The sequence below is a fragment of the Eptatretus burgeri genome, chromosome 1 (assembly GCF_056783735.1).
Source record: "Eptatretus burgeri isolate ZD-2024b chromosome 1, Ebu_testis_v1, whole genome shotgun sequence".
NCBI classification, from domain to species: domain Eukaryota; kingdom Metazoa; phylum Chordata; class Myxini; order Myxiniformes; family Myxinidae; genus Eptatretus; species Eptatretus burgeri.
The window spans coordinates 75,986,170-76,006,954 of NC_140961.1; the positions used below are offsets into that span (position 1 = coordinate 75,986,170).

Consider the following 20,785-nt stretch of genomic DNA (forward strand, 5'->3'; position numbering starts at 1 on the left):
ATTGGTCTGATATGTGGCACCATTCTGCAACACTATTTTCAGAGATGCCAACTTTTGGAAATCAGAATTAGGGAGGATTTGCAACCGACACCAAATAATGTGCGCGAAGCGCACATCTCGAGCGCGGGGCGCTCGACCCTTGCGGCGGGGTCCAGGGCCCGCCTTAGGGCCCTGGAAGCTCTGGGGTTCTAGACGCTCTCTAGTGCCCTCTGAGCCCTATTTTGGAGCATTTAACATGTTAAGAATTCCCACTTTTTGAACAAAAAAGGGGAAAATTGTGCACTTTTTAATGTTACATGTATGTTAATATTAGTAAGTTAGGGGACAATCAAAGATTAACAAAAAGCACAAAAGAAGCAATATTTTTCTTACCTTACTGGCTGGTACTACTGCTGCTTGCTTTTTCCATGGCAGCTTTGCTGAGTGACAGCTGTGTGGCTCTTTTAGCCCTTCTGATTATGTCTTTGCTGTATTCTCTCTGGTAGCAAGGGGTGCTATGAGCTAGTTTTTCAATTAAGAGAGCTTCCAGGGTTTTGACACTCAAATTGGGACGAAATTCAGAATGATTCTTCCGTACAAGACTGAGTGCCCGCTCACATGATGCGTTCGAATGAGGAATGACCAAGATTCCCTTCATCACTTTGCTCAAATTAGGATACTTCTTGGCACCAGTGCAGGGATCTGTGAGCTGTGAAATCCGATGCCACTGCTCATCCACTCTCACTGTCTCAGTAGCAATTGTAGCTATGGAGGCGTCTGCCTGGTAGTGAGCGAATTCACTCTCAAGACTGTCTATGTCACTATCACCGCCACTGAACAGACAGGGGAATTTCTTGATGAAAAACTCCACACAGTCAAACCCCACTTCTTGGTGTAGCTTAACATCCAGCACCTGAGCATGCTTGGCTAATTCATCATCTCGCGGCCAGGTTTTGAAGATGTAATTGCAGGCTTTCACATAATATGAGCGAACTGCACTGAAGAAACCTTGGATGTCTGACTCACTCAGAGTGAAGGTGGATTTCTTGAGACTCCTTTGTTCCCTTATATACAGTTTGGCATTGTTCCCAATCATGAGCTCCTCATCATTCTTCTGATGATTTCTGTCAGAGAAGGGTACATTTACCAGAGCAACCGATGACACCGATGGTTTCAAAAACCGTACGAAGATATCTTTCAGAAGACCATTCAATTCTCCGTGCAGGAGATGAATACAGGGTTCGTCTCTTTGGAGCAGAAGATTCCCCTTCTCAAAAAGCTTGTTAGCATATCGAAGGAAGAAACAATAGAGTTTTGTTTGTGGAGACAAGAACATCCTGTTGACACGTTTTTCTCTAGATTCCTGCACAGTGTTTGAGGAAGATGCGCTTTTAGTTGTAGAACTCGTAGTACACTTAGCCGCAGGGCGATCACACTTGCGTTTACTGCCAGCAGAAGAGGTCAGACTCGTAGTACCAGATCCAATTTTACGTTTGAGGAGAGAGCTTGAGGTAGGTGCAGCCAAGGAAGAAGACCTCTGATTCGAAGGTTTTGCTGAGCTTCTATCAAGTGATTTGGCAAAAGCAGAACTTAACTTGGGTCCTTCTTTGCCTGTAGATGGGACTATCACAGTCTTTCTCGACTCTGAAGGGATCTGCTTTGTAGATGAACGTGATGAAGGGCCGGTGATGCTACCTGCTCTCAGCATTGGTTTTGGTGCTGTCCCTGCTGTCTTCTTCGCAGCAGATACTGCAGTGGTAGTGGTGAATGCTGCTCCACTAGTGCTTGATCCTGCAGTGCCAGTACTGGCAGTAGATGCAGTGCCGTCCTTCTTGCTCGTTGTTAGAGTCTTGGCTACAGTTGGTTGCATTTTTCTTCGTACTTCTTCTTTGAAGAAGAGGCGAAGTGGCTCCCACTGTTCAATCAGCCTGTCTAGGCACTGACCAAGGGACAGCCACCTTGTTGCGACATGCTTCAGAATCTTGTGTGTCGGGGCATCACAGAGTTCTTGCAGTGCTTTCACTCCTTTGACGCGTTTACTACTTTTGTCCAAGTAGTAGTAAATATCGATGAGAATGTCATCTAATTCAATGGGTAAGGCCTGAGCCGCCTTCTTGGCCGTATTGTGCATCATATGGCAAGGGCATCCCATGATGTAGCACTCTGGATTTTGTTTGTGGATATAAGCAGCGACTCCTTTGTGCTTGCCCACCATGACAGAGGCATTATCAGCACAAAAGGAAACACAATTTCCCCACGGAATTTTCCTGTCACTGAACTCATGATCAAGCAGTTTGAAAATGTTTTCTCCAGTGGAATCTTGTTTGCACGCAGGCAAACTTAGCAAACCTTGCTTCACAATCCCAGCACTGTTGTCATAGTACGAAATCAGGACAGGATATAGCTGGGCCTCACCACTGTCATTGCTACCGTCTGTAGCTAGGCTAAATGGAGCTAGTCTAGCAATATCGGCAATAGATGAAGCAGTAACATTTGACAACTCACCAATTATTGCTGAAGTTTTTGTTCTTGCACATCCATACTTTGAAGCAACTTTTGAATCTGGAAACATCTTTTGAAATAGAGGTCCAGCATGATCTGAGACTGATATGGGCAAGTTATGTTCCACAATAAATCCACTAAAGAGAAGTTCCGCTCAGGTAACATCCTCTTCCTCGCTTGTCCCTTGTTTGGTGAAATAATTCAGAAGTGTACCGGTACTCGTGCTCGAAGATCTCTCCTTTGCAATGTCTGTGTGCCGTTTGCTTCCAACGTGCTTCCGAATATCATCGCGACGTCCGTGCTCAACTGAAATATCAACGCTGCATACTGTACAATACGCATGATGAATTCCTCTTTCAGACTTTCGAATACACGGGTATTGGAGACTGTATTCGGTCTTGTACTTCTGAGACCATTTCTTGGTCTTCGTAAGCTTCTTTTCTGCCATTTCGTAATCAACATCGAGGGCTTGAAGCATCGGTAACTTCGAAGTCGATGTTCCACAGCTGCAGCGCGACTCGTAGAACTCTAGCGGCTGTTAAACACCGCACGGTGGTCGCGACCGCCGGGCTGGTACGGGGCCCAGCTGCATGCAGTGAGCGTATCGCATGCATATACACTGTGCATACATACCGCATGCACTGTATTGCACACATACCGCATGCACTAAATCTCAGTGCATGATCGCATAAGCGAGATCCAGACCCAATGTTTCGCTGCTCCTCATTTGAATTTGCAATTTTTTACGTACAATTTGGTAGCAGCGAACGTTATGGAGTTACCACATGCTATACGTAGCAGACGATGCTTTTCATTCAATTCTCATACTAGTACATTCTGATTAGTGAACAGTGCAAAAATATCAAAATTCCGGGAGGATAAGGATAGTGATCGTAAGGGCGGGAGTTTGGGTGAATTTTCGGAAGCCTCCCGATGAAATCCGGAGGGTTGGCATCTGTGCTATTTTGGACTCAGTTGACCTCAAAAATAATTGGCTGGTTGAGCTCAGTTACCTGAAATATAAATCCTCTTCAAATTTCAAGTCAATCGGATGAAAATCGAGGATTTTCGAAATCCCAACTAAGTTGACCTTTGCCCAATGTTGACCTTTTGACCTCAAAAATAATACGCTTCTTCCTTATGAGAAACTCCACCATGTGGTGAAGTTTCATAAAGATCAGTTTTAACTTGTGACCTGCAGGTGATAAACAGACAAACAGATAAACAGACAGACAGAAAGGTCAGATCAGGTCAGGTATGGAAGCATACGCCAGAGCAGCGCCTCTGTGTCCACTTTCCACCGGTACTCCAGGCGCCTCCATCTGGCCATCCCCAAGGCAGATGCCAGGCCCACCCAATCTCCTTGAGATGCTGATCAACCTGCTGCAACGAGGGACGTGGTCAGCCCATTGGCCTCCTCCACTCATGAGGCTCCCTCGCTGAGAGCATCTGGTGAGCAGGATCAGCATCAGGAAAACGAGCCACATGTTCATACAGCCGCAGCTGATGCTCACAAACAATACAGGTCACAAATCTCACTTGAATCTCTTTCAGCAACCACTCGTTGGACACAAAGTCCGACCAGCGATAGCCAAGGATTCTCCGAAGAGACCTGGTACCAAAGGAATTAAGTCTCCGTCTCAGATCCTTTGTCAGAGTCCAAGTCTCACATCCGTAGAGCAAGACTGGAAGCACCAAGGACCTGAAGACTCAGACTTTCGTCCTCCCGCACAGGTACCGGCAGCGTCACACCCCATGATCCAGTGAATCCATGACTCCACAGGCCCGACCCAGATGTCTGTTGACCTCTGCCTCACAGCCAGCAGAGACATGAACATCACTGCCAAGGAAAATGAATCTCTCCGTGACCTCAATATCCTCGCCGCCAACAGGTACAGACAGGATGGCAGCATCCAAGATGTCATTAAAAGACTGGATCTTAGTTTTTCCCCAGATCACTCATAATCCCAGTGGCTAGGACTCCTCATTCAGAACCTCGAGGGCCCCCAAAAGGATATCCAGAGTCTCCGCAATGATGACTGCATCATCTGCGAAATCAAGGTCAGAGATGTTGACATTGCCAAACGATGCACCGCTTGATCTCTCTGACATCCTCCCCAGAATCCAGTCCATACAAGTGCTGAAAAGTGTGGGGGCCAGTACACACCCCTGAAGAACTCCAGTAACAGCTGGAAATATGTCAGAGATGGTATCATCACATCTCACAGCACTGTCAGTAACAGAGTGTAGTTCAGACATCAGACATCAGATTGATCAGTTTTGGTGGCACTCCACGAAGACCAAGAATCCTCCAGAGGGCATCCCGATTCACTGAATCACACACTTTACAGAGATCAACATATGCTGCAAGCAGCCCCTGCCGAAACTCTCGTCTGCGTTTGGTGAGGACCTGAAGAGCAAGGAGATGGTCAATCGTTGACCTCTTTGGTGTGAAGCCTGACTGCTCTGGACGCTGGTGCTCAAGCAGATGGTGGCGAACCCCATCAAGAATTATCCGAGCAAAGACCTTGCCCGGCACTGAGAGCAGCGTCACCCCTCGGTGGTTATTGTAGTATTGGCGATCACCCATCCCTTTCCAGATAGGGACAACAAGGCCCCTCTGTCAGTCAGTTGAGATGATACCCGTGTTCCAGGTAGAGCACAGAACTGCATGCAACGACATGAGTACAGCATTTACACCAGCCTTGAGATGTTTAGAATGGATGCCACAGATCGCAGGAGCTTTACCTATTTCAACCGGTTCACCACAGCCTGTGTTTCCACAAACAAAGGTGGACTACAGTTGATTGGAGGGTCAGCAATCAGAATTGAAACACCACTGATGTCCAACTCGACAGCTGGTAGAGCCGCTCAAAGTAACTGGCCCAGCGGGCCTTCACTTCGACCTGCTCTGTCAAGAACCCAACACCCTCTGCTCAAACTGCAGTATACTGAGGAACGGGCTTGGAGGAATGTAATGTGTGAATTCCCCTGTAAGCAGGCCAACAATCACTTGACCAAAGGTGATGCCATACCCCCTCACAGATTCCTTGCACATCGGCCTCCTTGTCCACCCGAAGTGCACGTACAGTTTTACGCCTCAGCTCCCAAAACAGCTCAGTTCTGCCATTCAGCCTGGCCCTGTGACTCTGGTCAATGGTATCCAGTGTGTCCCTTGAGAGACATAATTCTTCTTCACCCTTTGGTGAGTTCCAAGACATCTACCTGGAACATCAAAAACGGTGGTCTTGAAGGCACTCCACAACTCTCAGGATCCCCCAAAGCACCCAGACCCCCCAAATCTCCACTCAGCCTGTTCGCAAACTCCTCAGCTACTCTCTCATCCTTGAACTTGCCAACATGCAGCCTCGGCTGGGATGGTACCATTCTCCTGGATTTAAGCTGCAATTTCAGAGTTGCTACACCAAGCCTGTGGTCAGTATTGGGGAACTGAGCACTCGGGTAGACCCTGCAGTTCAGGATCATGCTCCAGTGACCATCAAGCACATGGTCAATCTCCTTTGCCACACCGCCAGCATTGGAATAACAAGTCCAGCTATGAGCTTGTGGGCACTGAAACCATAAGCCGGCCACCCTAAGTCCATGACTTCTTGCAAAGTCAAGGAACTTGGTGCTATTCTGGTTCAAAGTTCCAGACCCATGGGGACCAACACATGTCTCATAACCATCCCTATCAGTTCCAATTGATGCATTAAAATCCCCCAAGACTCGCCTGGGTAAGAGTATCTCACCTGGAGCACTGATCAACCACAGACTCGAGCGTGGCATGGAATGCAGCCTTCACGGTGAGATCACTCGACTCAGTCGGAGCGTATCCAGAGACCAGGGAAATGACACCCAAGGAGTGACGAATCCTTCGTCTCATAATACGCTCGTTGACAGATATTACCTCAATTATTATTGGGGTCAGCTTATTTGACACAGCATCAGCAACTCCTTGGGCATGGTAACCATCAGAGTGACCAGACCAATAGTAGGTGTAACCACCTGCCATGATCTCGCCGCAATCCGGTCTCTGAACCTCAGAGAGTAGTGCAACACCGATGGCCAAACGCTTGAGCTCAGATTATAACAGAGACAGGTGATGATCCTCTCTTAGGGAAAGGAAATTTCAGGCACCCACCCAAAGGCACCGTCTCAGATTAACAAAAAAAGACCGCCGTCTGGTGGACGACACCTCAGCACCACCCAGACACTAACGACCGCAATCTGACCCAGGAAGGTTACTCCAAGGTTTTCCTCCTATCAAAGAGTGGGGTCCCAAAGGCTTTGCCCCAATCCAGTCATCCGGTGTGCTCCCCTGTGAAGGGAAATTGCACAGGACGTACTCCCACGGAGTGTGTTTTCAGATTTTTTTCATGCTTTTCGAATGTTTTGCGGAATGAAGGGTTTTACGGTGGCCGGAGTGCAAATCCTGCCACCAACCTCCTCGTCAAAACTAACCCAACTGCAGGAGGACGTCCGAAGACACAGTTGGGCACTAGATATGTATGGCCGTTGGCTCACAAGGAGCTCCTCTGCCTTTTGACAGGTTTTCTTCTTCATCCTGCTGGGTGTCCATATCTAAACACCCTCCTCATCAGAAAACCTGGTGGGGGAGACGGTTTAGTCACCGACAACCCGACAATGGAACAGGTTAGTACAGGTTTACACGATACCTGTAGTAAGTGACACATCTAATGTGACCTGACCTGACAGAAAGGGGTGAAAACATAACCTCTTCACCTTCGCTGGCAGAGGTAACTCTCGGGAAAAAAGCAACTGGCCATTTGGAAGGAGGTAGGCTCGGGGAGAGGTTGGCGGGGGGTGGGGGGGGGGAAGGCAGAGGGTGTTTGGGCACATTTGAGGCCAAAAACGAACTTCAGAAGTTAAAACTGTTGAAATTTTAGAGAAATACCAATTACATTTATGTGATTTGTTATTTTATAAAGGTGCAGAAATGAAATGTATTCCAAAGCAAAATTACCATCTTCTCACTTTGATGGATTTACCATCCTAGTTTACAGAACAAGGGGTAACTGATGGTTCCTTCAATACAATTACATGTACAGGGTCTCGTGAAAACCACCTCCCCCCCCCCCCACCACACTCCCTCTCCACCCCCCTCCCCCATCATCATCTCATCATCTACCTTGGTACTTTTGTTTGTACGTTCATATTAAGCTTAATTATTATTCCGAGCCATTTATCTTGCAGGTATGAGATTGATTCCTACGAGAATAAAATGTCAGACCAAAGTAACTATTCGGTTGAAGAAGGTGCAATGATGAGTGTGTGGGCTCACAAACAACCCACACAGGAAAGACGGGTATAAATGGCTGACATTCGAAACGACTTTGATTCATAGTTTACATTTATACCTCTTGTGTGTTCATTATATTAATTTATCAAGTTGTGTGGAGGGTTAACAGAGCTTTGTAAACACCCTGTATATTTCAACTGGAACGGCACTCGGTAGAGCGCATACGTCCGCCAGGCTGAACAGTGTATGTTTTGTATCTCACTGATCAGCTGCATCAGAATTTGGAACTTAACCAAAATTTAACCGGCTTGTTCTTATCACCTACACTCATCATCCACCAAGTTTTGACTTAATCCATCCATAAATTTTTGAAATATCCTGCTATATGTCGTTTTTATGCCTGGTGTTGGCATAATGGTGCTTGGGATCCAAAGATCCCGAGTTCAAATCCCACTCGGCTGTTTAATTAATACCAGGTGGGGTTGACACTGCCTATCATCCTTCCGAGGTCGGCAAAATGAGTGCCAGATTGCTGGTATCCTGTGTCGGAGTGGTGACCTGTCCAGGATTGTACTCACTCGCCAAGGAGACTGCTTCGGCAGCAACAACGCTCTGCAGAGTATGGATGTCGTTTTTTGTCCCATCTTTCACTTATGACAAATGACTTTTAAAAAAAAATTTAGTCTCAGATCAGGATCCAGATTCGGATATTCACGAAGATCGAATCAATTTGTACGTGTCTCACTCTCAGTCTGCCCACCAAGATTCGTTCGAATCCATCCGCAACTTTTTGAGATATCGTGTTCTATATCGGTTTTAGCCGTATCAATCAATAGTGAAGAATCACTCTCAAAATTCTCGGGTCCGAATTCGGATCTAGATCAGAATCAAACTCTAATAAGCTTGTTTTTGTCACCTTCCCAACTTGTCTACCAAGTTTTGTCCGAATCGGTCCACAACTTTTTGAGATGTCCTACTCACAGACAATCAAACAAACAGGAGTGAAAACATGAACTCCGTCCACCTTAAGTGGTGGAGGTAATTAAAATGGCACTCGGGAGAGCGCATACCTCCCCCAGAATGAACAATTTACATTTTCTATCCCACTGATAGGCCAGATCTGCATCCGGACATTAACCACTGAGTTTTGTCCGAATCAGGCAACAACTATTTGAGATATCATGCTATATATCACTTTTGGCCCCATCTCTCAATGGTGGAGAATGTATATACTTTTTATTGTATCCGGATCCGGATCTTCATCAAAATCTAATCAATTCGTCCTTGTCACACACCCAACCTGTCTACCAAGTTGTATCCGAATCCGTCCATAACTTTTTTGAGATATCATGCTCATAGACAGACAAACACACAAACTAGGAAGAGTAGCATTTGGCACGAAGGCACCTCCAGCTTTCGCATATTATCGATTTTTGCACTAATTGACCTTTGACCCCTGACCTAAGCGAAATCAGTCAATATGTCCTGAGGCAAAGTTGTATTACTCATTGAGTACCATGAACCTGCAAAGTTTCATTCGTATCGATGCACTCACCTGGTCGCTAGGGGGCCCTCAATTTTTGCCAATTTTCGCGCATACCCTAATTGTAGGGGGCGCTGCGGGTAAAGTATTCCATACATTACAAAAACCGGAATATATTTGATAGAGCATCACCTGTAGATCATTCGTGCCAAATTTCATAACCCTACGTGGGATAATGGCTTTCGGAATTGATTTCGCGTGAACAGTACCGATTTTGAAGGGTTTTCGGTTGTTGCTCGGTAACCAAAACGTCCCTAGCAACCATCACAATTTCCAAAGCACGAGGTGATATGATGTACCTACCACCCGAGTTTGGTCAAAATCCGCCCACGTTTACTACCAATTATGCTGATGACAAAGGAACAAACATCCAAATAAACCAATGTCACCCGCAGGGTGACCCGTATCTTGCCAAAAGGTGACCACGTGTGACTTATTTAAGGTCACACTGAGGTGAACAGAGCTGCTATCCACCAGGATTGACTCCTTGAGGAATATCTGCCGACGAGAGATTCCGATGAGAATCGTTCTACAGAGTAACCATGAAAACATGCTTTTGCCTCATAACGTCACCAAATGACATCATAATGTATCAAGTTTGACATATCTAGAAAGCATTAATCGAAGTGTTCAATTTGAGGTACTACACGATATGGTTCCTAAAACTTGAAAATTTGACCTTGGGGTCAAATATGTTTGACCTGAGGCGCTAACCAAGCAGGTCAAGGCCAATTGTCACCAAAAATTAATCAGCTGAGCGCCAGACCATGAACTATATTCCCATGAAGTTTGAAGACGATCCGATCAAAATTACTTAAAAAATAAGGGTTTCGTCGACTCCCCTGATTTGCGCCAAAGTGACCTTGACCTTCAAAATTTTGTGCACTGAAAGGGACCTCTATAGGCCTCTGATATGCGAAGTTACAAAAATTTCCGATGATAACTGTGCTCTGCAGAATTTTTTATATGTGATTACAGACAAAAAAAAAAAAAAAATTAAAAAAAAAAACATACAAGCTGACTAACATATCTTGCAAAACTTCGTTTTGGCAAGATAACAAACAGAATTACTGACAATAAGGGTCACCTATTTCGGCGACCCAACAGACAGACAGGGGTGAAAATCAAACATGAATCCAATAAACATTATCGAACACATTTGGATTTCTTGAATACATGCAATTAATATTAAAAAAAACTACATCGATTATAATATTCATGCTACTAAAGGTGGACGGAGGTAATCAGTATGTAGGTTAAAGTTCATATTTTAAGACAAATTTTAAAATGTACCATTTACAAAACATCCATGCACCCTGGTGATGACCCTCACATTTTAATTAAGGCCCTCTATGTTATGTGTATATATGCGTCTATCTCTAAGAGGAGGCAGTTAAGGTCAAACCTCAACTTCAGCACCGAAAATTTAAGTGTGGTAAGTCATTTGAGGATGTGGCCCAAGTCATCGAACAGGCCATGAAGATCATATTTCATGACCTTCCAACATAGGTGGCGGAAAGGCTGGGTTTAGTGACATTCCTCGCCACTTGACTTGATCGGAAGCTGAGGATGCTGGCAAAACTCCAGTGCCCAGCAACCAAACACAATGCTGCCGAATGTACAGCCACGCGAGCTGAGTGTTTTGCGAAAGGCAAGGAGTGGCACCGAGTGGTCAAGTGCAATGGTCCGCTGTGTGGAGGCTCTTGTTTGGGAGACTTGCCCAGAGGAAAAGAGTATTGCCTGGATGTTAAAGGACATAAGCCAGCAATTTTCAAACTTCACAAAAGGGATATGGTCATCAGGAAGATTGCAGCTGGGCCATTTCATCACAATGGTAGGTAACTCGAGTGAGAGTCCAAGAGCGAGTGAGTGAGGTGGACCCTGGAAGCACAATTCACCAGGGGTCGAGGAAGCCTTTCCTGGTGAGCTGCTATACAGTAGTTTTGGTAGGTGGGGCAACACGGAGAGCATTTGCTGAGCTGCAGTTTGAGGCGGATCCTCAAGGATCACAGCAACCTGAGGAGGGAAGGATCCAGGAAGTCGAGTGAGCAACCTCATCTTGTGGTTCAATAAGCCAGTAATCAGTCCGCCCAGCATAAGACAATCCGCTGTAGCCCTGCCTTACAAATATTTGGTCAAGAGATGCAGGTCCTCATGGTCTTGTGGGTAGACTGCCACCAGATAACCAAACTGATGCATCTGTGGAAAGCTATGTCGCTAAAGAGACAAGGGAGTTCAGAGAAGCCCATTAGTTTTTGAGGTGGTGAATTGACATGGCCTCCTCGTGGATGAAATTGATGGACACCGTTTGGGTACATGGCTGGAAGTTTCTTCCCTGGGACCTGATTTGGCTTTACTGGCCCTGGAATGTGCCCAAAGCTAACCTCTTCCTGGAAGGGTCCTGCAGTAGTGAGTGCTCTGACAGGGTGACTGATGTGGTCATTGAAAATCAGATGTATCTGGCTATCCTTCCACAGACGTTCTGCCGTGATTGTATGAATCCCTCTCTGGGTCAACCGGTCAAGCGATTCTGAGATTGATTGGCAGGGTCAGGGGAAAGATTGGTTGCAAAACAGGCACTCGTGTGCTTGAACAACCCCCCAAATGAGGGGGAATAAAAAGGAGTTAAAAATATAGATTTGAAGACCCTTTTCCATTGTGATGACCAATCAAGCTTTGCTGCAGTGAATGTCGGTGAGTCAGGGAATTGTTATGGGAAACAAACTGGAGGTGGAGGTAAATGCCAGAACGCACTGAGTGGAAAGGTTTTTTAAATGCATAAGCCACCTTTAAGAAGTGTGTTCAGAAATTGGTCATAAATTTTGGACTTTTACTATATATATATATATATATATATATATATATATATATATATATATATATATATATATATATATATATATATATATATATTGTGGATGTGTGCAAGCCATGGCAGTACAAGGAACACTTGCGACCTTTTATGGCATGTGGTTAGGTAATTGTTGGCGGTGGAGAAGACAATATGGTGTTGTAAGGTTTGCGTGCGTTATTGGTTGCTATTTCCATATGTAAGTTTAAGGTGGAACGGAGTCTTCACATGGTTCAATGTATCCACCTCTGGTGTACTGGTGTGTGTGTGTGTGTGTGTGTGTGTGTGTGTGTGTGTGTGTGTGTGTGTGTGTGTGTGTGTGTGTGTGTGTCTCCACAGGTGGTAAAAGCTCTTTCAGAGAGAGAAATGTGGAGATCTGCCATGCCACACCATCCCTTGCTTTAACAGCATCTCGAATTTTAATGTGCTGGGAAGAGGGTCAGACTCGGTTGGCCCGAGAGGCTTGAAGAGCCTTGGCGATCATCGGTAGGCCGCAGAAGGCCCTTTTGTTGACCCCCCTCCAGGGAGGGTATTGGTCCAGGGTATTGGTCCTGGGAGGCAGGATGAATGGGGGGGCTTCTGATTCTCTTACAATGGGACATTTATTTTACATTGTGGACGCACTTACTGTCACAACACCCCCACCTCGTTTTAGGATCTCTCAGGTGCATTGTGAGTGAAGAAGAAAAAGAACCAATTGTTTCGCATCTTCAAAGGCATAGAGCTGTTTCGGCAGTTTTTCATTGCCTGAGGGGCACACTCTTGGATGGGTCAGCACCCTGACGCAGGATTTGAGTGACCACATGATACAAATTGAATGGATACAGTAATATGGCATTGCAGAGACATTAAATGTGTGGAATGGCATGAAATGTGTTTTTACCTCCACCACCCAAGGTGGACGGAGGTTATGCTTTCACCGCTGTCTGTTTCTGTGTTTGTTTGTGAACAGGATATTTCAAAAAGTTGTGGACGCATTCGGATGAAACTTGGTGGACAGGTTATGTGTGTGACGAGGAAGAATTGATTCGATTTTGGTGAAGATCCGAATTCGGAGCCGGATCTGATATATTTTTTTAATTTTTAAAGTGATTCTTCACCATTGAGAGATGGGGCCAAAAAATGATATACAGTATGATATTTCAAAAAAACTATGGACGGATTATGACGAAACAAGGTGGATGAGTTGGTTCGGTGACCATAACAAGCCGATTCGATTTTGGTTAAGGTCCAAATCCAAATCCAACCTATCAGTGGGATACAAAATGTGGACCATTCAGCCCGGCAGAGGTATGTACCCTACCGAGTGTCCTTCCAGTTTTAAATGTGAAAAGTTCCTCTCGGGGCATGGCTCACATCTTTCTGTGCTGTGAAGGCGACCGGGTCCTTGCAATTCGTTAGTTTAGTTTTAAACGAGGTACGAGCTGTATTTGAACTGTCATGGAGAAGGATGGCATCCACTAGGGGATGTTGTATATTATCGTTACGATTGTCTTGTCGATTAAAGGTCGTGCCTCATTATTTTGTTCGCGCCCTTGAATTGTTGTTGTCCTGTCCTCAAATGAAGCCTTGGGAGGTGGTGGGGCTAAGATCACGTTCAGTAGAATTTTTGTTGTTTGAATTGTTTATTTTATCGTTATAGCTTCGTCTTTTCAGCCCCCTATAACTTATTGGTTCAGTAATTAGAGTTTGTGACTTAAGCATTAAATCCTGGCTTTGGAGACCTTACGAGGAGCCGAAGGACCGAGGGAGTGTTTACATTTTGTGTGATGATAGGTGGGGTGGGGGGAGCGGAGGAAGCAACAGTTTAATTATGACCTCAGATGGTGGCTCGATTCACTCTGACTTTTGGAACTTCTTAGCATGTATTAGGGTTTGTATGGGGTGAGTAATCCATGTAAGACATTGCACCTGGGGTAGAGGTTTTTGTTTTTGGAAATAGCTTCATTATTTATTTGTCTTGTCTTGTCTTTATTATAATAATATATGTTTAATGTATTATTTTGTCCCTCACAATGAATTTCGAAGCAGAAGGAGGCCATTGTGCTCATCAAAACCTGTGCTATTATTACAAAATTATGCTTGTTTATCCGTGGTCTATCCATTTAAATGCTGAGCATTAACCAAGGAAGCAACATGTACATCTTTGGAATGCCTCGGCTGGAGTTCGAATCATCGACCTCCCAGACTTGAAGCAGATGCTCGAACCATTACACCACCGAAGCGGGTCTAAAAAAATATTAATATATTTATTTTTCTGCAGTTTCTCAGACTCATTGAAGAGCAATCAAGCGTGAACACAGAAAACCCTGATGATCCCATCGAGCGCGAACATAGAAAACAAAGCACTGTGACCGGACATCGTAGTCAGATATTGAAAGGAAAATAAGGCATTGCTAATTGACGTTTCATTACCCGGTGATTTTGGACTAAACGATGCAGAAATCAAGAAAATTACCAAATATCAAGACCTCAAGAATGAAGTGAAAAGATCCTGGAAGCTGAAGAACGCCGGAATTGTACCAGCGATAATTGAAGCAACGAAAATGATGAAAAATAACCTGACAAAGATCCTACAAACCATCCTTGGGAACATTACCACAAACAAACTACAGCTGGAGGCTGACCGGGGGTCGGTGACGATCCTGAAAAGAGCCCTCGGAACAAAACTCTGAGAACAACACAACTTCACAACTTAGGCCATGAATCACAATCCTTCACCAAAACGATGGTGGACACTTCGAGTCCTGAAGGGATCTTTTCCACCTTATGAAACCCGAATTATGGAGATAACAATCAACGACACTCCATCTGTCTATCCGTCCGTCTTTCCCACGTGTGGTTTTTCAGACCTTTTCCCCAAACTCTAACATATTCAACTGAAACTTGGTTTCTGGCTTTATTATGATAAGTTACATGCCAACTTCGAGTTTCAGGGCATTTCATCAGTTTTTCACAGAGTTATGACGTTTTTTTTAGACTTTGAAAGTATCGCATAGTATACATGGGTCAGTGTTCAGCTGCCCTGACTCCACCCACTGCTTTACACCCATTGGCTGGACAGCTGGCCTGACTCCACCCAAATAAAATCATGCACCACCATTGCATGAAGCAGCACAGATCATCAGGCCTCAGGCCTGGATGTCAGTCCATGGCTCAGTGCAATTGTAATGATCCTCAGGTATACAACAACAATGTATTATATGTGCACATAAGCTGTACGCATGTTTTTGCTTCGTGTATGTAAATCGGGTTATTTTTAATATGAAATCGGCAAACCCCAGAAAGAAACAAAACACGATGGCCGAGCGTACACAGTGGGTTATAAAGGTTCTTCTTATTATTAATTTTTGTTCTGCTATCGGCTCGAGCGTGTGTTAAAGGAAACTAATTTTTATCTCCGGTTTGTTATCCAAGTTGTCTTTATCGGTTTCTCGTCGATAAAAGATATCAGTAAATTAAAATTGCTTTTCCTTTTATTTTGCCGAATAGACCCAAACACAGTGGGTTATAGATATTCTTCTTCTTCTTCTTCTTCTTCATTTTGGCTCCAGTATCGGCTAAAGTGTGTGTTAAATGCAAACAAATTTTTATTGAACTACTAACAATTTTTTAATTTTTATTAAACTCTATTCCCCCATAATAGACACTACTGTACTCAATCACTCATTATTATTAATGAGTGATTGAGTACAGTGGTGTCTTTGGGGGAATATATGATTTCTTATTGTGGACTTACTGATTAATATAAATTGTTTTATCCTTCCTTTGTCCCTGAAGGGTTAAAGTCTTCTAACTTTTCTTGAATAAACAGCATGAGTTTCACCCTGTCATTACACAGACCTGGGGCACTGCTTGACAGATGAGAAAATATTTAAGTTGATCGTCATTGAGTAAAGCCAAACGTGGATGCAGTAGCTGTCGTGAGCTGTCCATGCGACAGTATCTCAAACAGTAACCTTCATAGATGCTCATAAATGTGCTACATGTGTTTTAAATGTGCAATACACACAATGATTGGTCCCCACTCTCTGTCTTGTGTTTTGGGTACTGATGATGTCATCACTTACATACATACATACATACAGAATTGTCTTATTCAACATAGTAGGATATGATTAGAATATTCATGCTTTGAAAATCCTTGCTTCGCAGTTCCGGAACTGGCAAAATTCTAGGATCATGTATAGATACATAAATGGAATTGTCAAATTTGTGAAGAATATTTGTCTTATCAAATATTCTTCACAAATTTATCATTTACATACAAATTATATTAATTTAATTTCCATTTAAATTTTTAAAAAATGTAAACTTTTTACATTTGATAACTTACAACTTATAATTTGAAAACATACAATTTTTGAAATTTACAAATATTTTTAAAACAGCAAAAAATTGTGTTCAAGCAAAAAAAAAACATTTAACGAACAAGAATGCAAGTCCTCGACGATGACATACCCCAAACTGCACCTTAAAATAAAACGTGTCGATTTTATATTTAAATAAATAAAGATTGTAAAAAGGTAAAACGTATGTAAATAATAGATAATTCAAGGTGGCCGCATGGACGGACGGACGGACTGACGGCACCCAAAATATAAGCCCCGATACGGGCTGCCGCCCAGTTCGGGGCTAAAAAGCCCATGTGAGGTGACCGATTAAGTGCCACATTTGAATTCTCAAACAAACAGCAGCCATTATCTAGAGACCTCACACCACTTTGAGGTAACCAAAATGCGCATGTTTGTCATTTGCATCAGTAAGTGTCTGTCTGCGAAATAAAAGTTACTTCATACTTAATTCAAATTGTGATCAAATCAGAAAAATTACAACATTCAAGAAAACGACTTTTGTGACAACTGTTCATTGACTCGGTTCAGATCAAACAAGTATGGAGAAAGCATCTGACTTTTGCACCATAAAATGGGAAATAAAACTTTAAGCTCTTGTCTGGTTTTCATCATTTCCTTCATGACAATGTTTTAATATATGTGCATTATTAATATAAAAAAGAAAATAAATCAAATTTGATGTCATTGTGACATGCAGTGTTACAGTTAAAATCAAAACTTAGATAAAGTTCAACAGTTTGTAAAAGATGTTTAAAAATCCAAACCTGTTTAACAGAAGAGCCATCTGGAGGTGTTCGTTGCTCTGCAGTAAAATGGGTTGTATGAAGCCTTCTATTCATCTTGCTCGACTTATATTCTTCTGTTCTAACTTTATATTGAGCAAGTGCGTGATCAGCCAACAAACAGTTGTGAAGAGAAGCAGCCGTTAACCGTTCTGCCTCAAGAGCTTCCCTCACACCACTATTTGTAGCTCAAGCCACACATGTTGCTGCGGGGGGTTGTGGTGGACGCTGCCTGCCATCTGATCTGATTAGATTCTCTTGTGCGCTCTTTTTCTTCCTGTTTGTTTCTTTCTTTGTGGCTTTTCCTGATATATGTGATCCTATTCCCTGTTTCAGGCTGTTCTAAAGCCCCAGACGTTGGAATGTAAACATGGATTCAATTTGCCGGAGTTAAGAAAACCTAAAAACATTCTCGACATATTTGTTTTTTATATAATTCCGTAAAACAGACAGCAGAAAAATATTTTTTTCAGTCAAAAAAGAAAGTTAAAAAAAAATTAAACAAATGATATTATGGTCATAATGAGCTGTGGAAGTAAAATGAAAAAGAATATATATATTTGCACCAATGAAGTATTTAAAGCCAAGCAAGTTGATTGCGAATTAAATCCATGATGTGTCAAGTATAATCCATTTTTATGTTCCGAGATAACGAAACAAAACGTTATATTCTTGTATTGAGACTGTAGCAAAACCGTAGAGAACAAAGCAGGCTGAAAGTTTTTATCTCTTTGTTGTCTAAGACTCATGGAGTGGCTTTTGTTTGCAGAGTGGCCACGAAGTCCCTATGCACACAGTGATAATTTAGTTAGAATATATCTGGATGCTTTCCTCCATTCTCCAGACAAATTTGAATTTTTCTCCACGTTCTTCTGGACATCTTCTTCCATGTTGAGGGTTGGAGGTCATAAAAGCAGCCCTTGACAGCTGTTTTGAGGTCTTCAACTGTCAAGAATCAGTTATCTTGCTATCCTCAGCTATCCCGCAACAAGAGGTTGCACCAAGACATTATGCTCTCGTAGTTAGAGAATACCTCGACGACGAATTCAGTGCACGATGGATTGGACGTGGATCTGAGATAGTGTGGCCTTCTCAAAGTCCGGACTTAACAACATGTGACAACTTGCTTTGGGGCATTGTGAAAGAGGAAATTTCTCATCTCCACCTAGCAACAGTTTAAGAACTCAAAACAGCTGTCAGGGGCTGCTTTTATGACCTCCAACCCTCAACATGCAAGAACATATCCAGAAGAACGTGGAGAAAAATTCAAATTTGTCTGGAGAATGGAGGGAAGCGCACAGATAATTTCTAAGTTCTAACACATGCAACGAGACTTTGTGGCCAATCTGTACTTTAAGATAAACGAAGGACAAGAACATTGGGAATTTTTTTTATATGGACAGCAAGAGCATTGACTGACAATGAGGGTTGGTAGGATGGCCGAAACATAGAGGTACGCAAACTCGCCTCCAAGCCATCTAGCCTGGGTATGCATGCTGACTCACATTTAAACTGTCATCCCAGTGTTTCACAGGCGTGACAGGGTGATCGATTCGTCAATGTATGTGCCATCCCTCGGATGGATGTTAAAACCAGTGTCCTGTCTGACGGCATTAGTTGGCGGATGTTGAAGATCCCACTGTGCCCTTTTGTGAAGAGCAGGCGAGCTATCGCCGGCACCCTAAACAAATACCAAATTCCTACTCTAACCTGCAGGAGGCACCGCATCAGCGGCACAGCCACGCTTCCAGTAATGATGCAAACCAGTAGCCACAGGCTGCACACAAAACGAATGAACTAATAATGGACAAATACATCGAGTAAAGGAACTGAACCTAGTCAAAGCACAATAACCAAGTCATAACAGGGATATTTAGACCACCAAAGAAGCAGTTAATCTGTCTACAATTCCAGCAGTGTGTATGTGTGTGTGTGTGTGTGTGTGTGTGTGTGTGTGTGTGTGTGTGTGTGTGTGTGTGTGTGTGTGTGTGTGTATGTGTGTGTGTGTGTGTGTGTGTGTGTGTGTGTCCACATTTTCTCGACAACCGCTGGTCCAATCTAATTGAAACTTGCCAGGTATATTGCTGGGGACCTGAGGATGTGCCTTTTCAAGGTTTCATATTAATCGGACAAGTGCTTCCCAAGTTATGGCCATTTATTAACCAACCAATAACAAGACACGTTGTTGCGTGGGCGTGGCCGATGGGGAAGGGAAGCTCAGCCGCGTTCCCCATTACACGCTACAACGTACGGACTTCCGGAGAGTGATGACTTCGTGTATTCCAATAATTTCTCGATTTCTTATGCGCATTTATAGATAAACACAATGCCGCAAGTTATGATCGTTTTCATGAGACGGTGCATAAATTTCGGTAACATCAGTGCTGGTATGCTCCGAACCAGGAAGTAATTTTTTTCTCTCTTCTCTTCTCTTTTTGTTTTTCCTTGCGATGACATTGCCAAAAGGCAAAATACGTTGGCGCTAATTGAATAATTGGCCATTAAAACCTAAATTGCGATTCATCGTAACTGTGATATGCGAACTTCCGCGCCACGCACGTACGGGCACGCGAGAGCAAAGAAACGGCCTGTGTGGTTGTTGTTTGTTGCTCGCGGTTGGGATATTTATTTATTTATTTATTTATTTATTTTTACGGGCACGTACTAGTTTTTAAAACTTAAGTTAGATTGGTTAGATTAGATTACTTAAGTTAGTTAGATGGCAAAAGTTAGATCATCTGTGTGCGTACTGTGATGCAACATGTTTTGAGGCAAAATGATGAACACCAGGTAGTCGCAATAATAATGTGTATCAGTCACAAGTTTGATGAGCAGCAAAGGAAATAAAAAAAACTCAAGGTTAAAAGTAAAACCGAAGGAAAAGGTGGAGGGATAGAGCAGAGCAGAGGAGGACAAAAATAAATTTTTGCATTGGTCTCTTTCAATTTTATTATTCTCATAATAATCCCATATACTGGGTTAATTTTTCGATTTTCTACTCATGTCCTTGCAATTTATGTGAAAATACACTAATGCTTTTGTCCTGTATGGAATATGTACACAAGCTCCTTTGTGGGCCTTAGATTACAGTGACCAAAAAGTAAAATATACAACCTGTCAGGACCTCACAGTTGTTTGGAAATTTCCATGATGATATGGGAAATACTTCCATGTATGAACCTATAGATAAGAGAAGTCAGATATAACTGGGATATTAAAAAAAAAAAATTCTTCAACACTACCCAATTGAAATAAAGCATGCCAAATTATTATTATTATTATTATTATTATTATTATTATTATTATGTTGTATGCAGCCTGGGGCTGCTGGTTGCATCATTGCTGGGAGCATGGCAGTACCGCTGATGCTGTGCCCCCCCCCCCCCCGTTTCCAGGAAGCTGGAACTCATTTTACCAACCTCGGAAGGATGACAGGCTGAGTCAATAAACCCTTATTTAACGGCACAAGAGGGGCTTCAACTCAAGAACGTAAGATCTTAAGCCAGCCAC

General features: G+C 43.3%; 1 protein-coding gene across 5 annotated transcripts in view; it reads right to left on the bottom strand.

Moving 5' to 3' along the window:
- LOC147034779 (uncharacterized) overlaps nt 1-20,785 on the bottom strand; it is a 160,129-nt gene that overhangs the window by 104,876 nt on the left and 34,468 nt on the right. Inside the window, exon 1 of one of the 5 annotated variants that reach the window (XM_085888866.1) lies at nt 17,258-17,447. The exons of the other annotated variants lie outside the window; for them this stretch is intronic. Within the exon in view, the coding sequence (XP_085744992.1) occupies nt 17,258-17,332 (75 nt within the window). The 5' untranslated portion in view covers nt 17,333-17,447. Of the gene's footprint in view, nt 1-17,257; nt 17,448-20,785 lie in introns of those variants that run through there. 5 annotated transcript variants of the gene reach the window in all.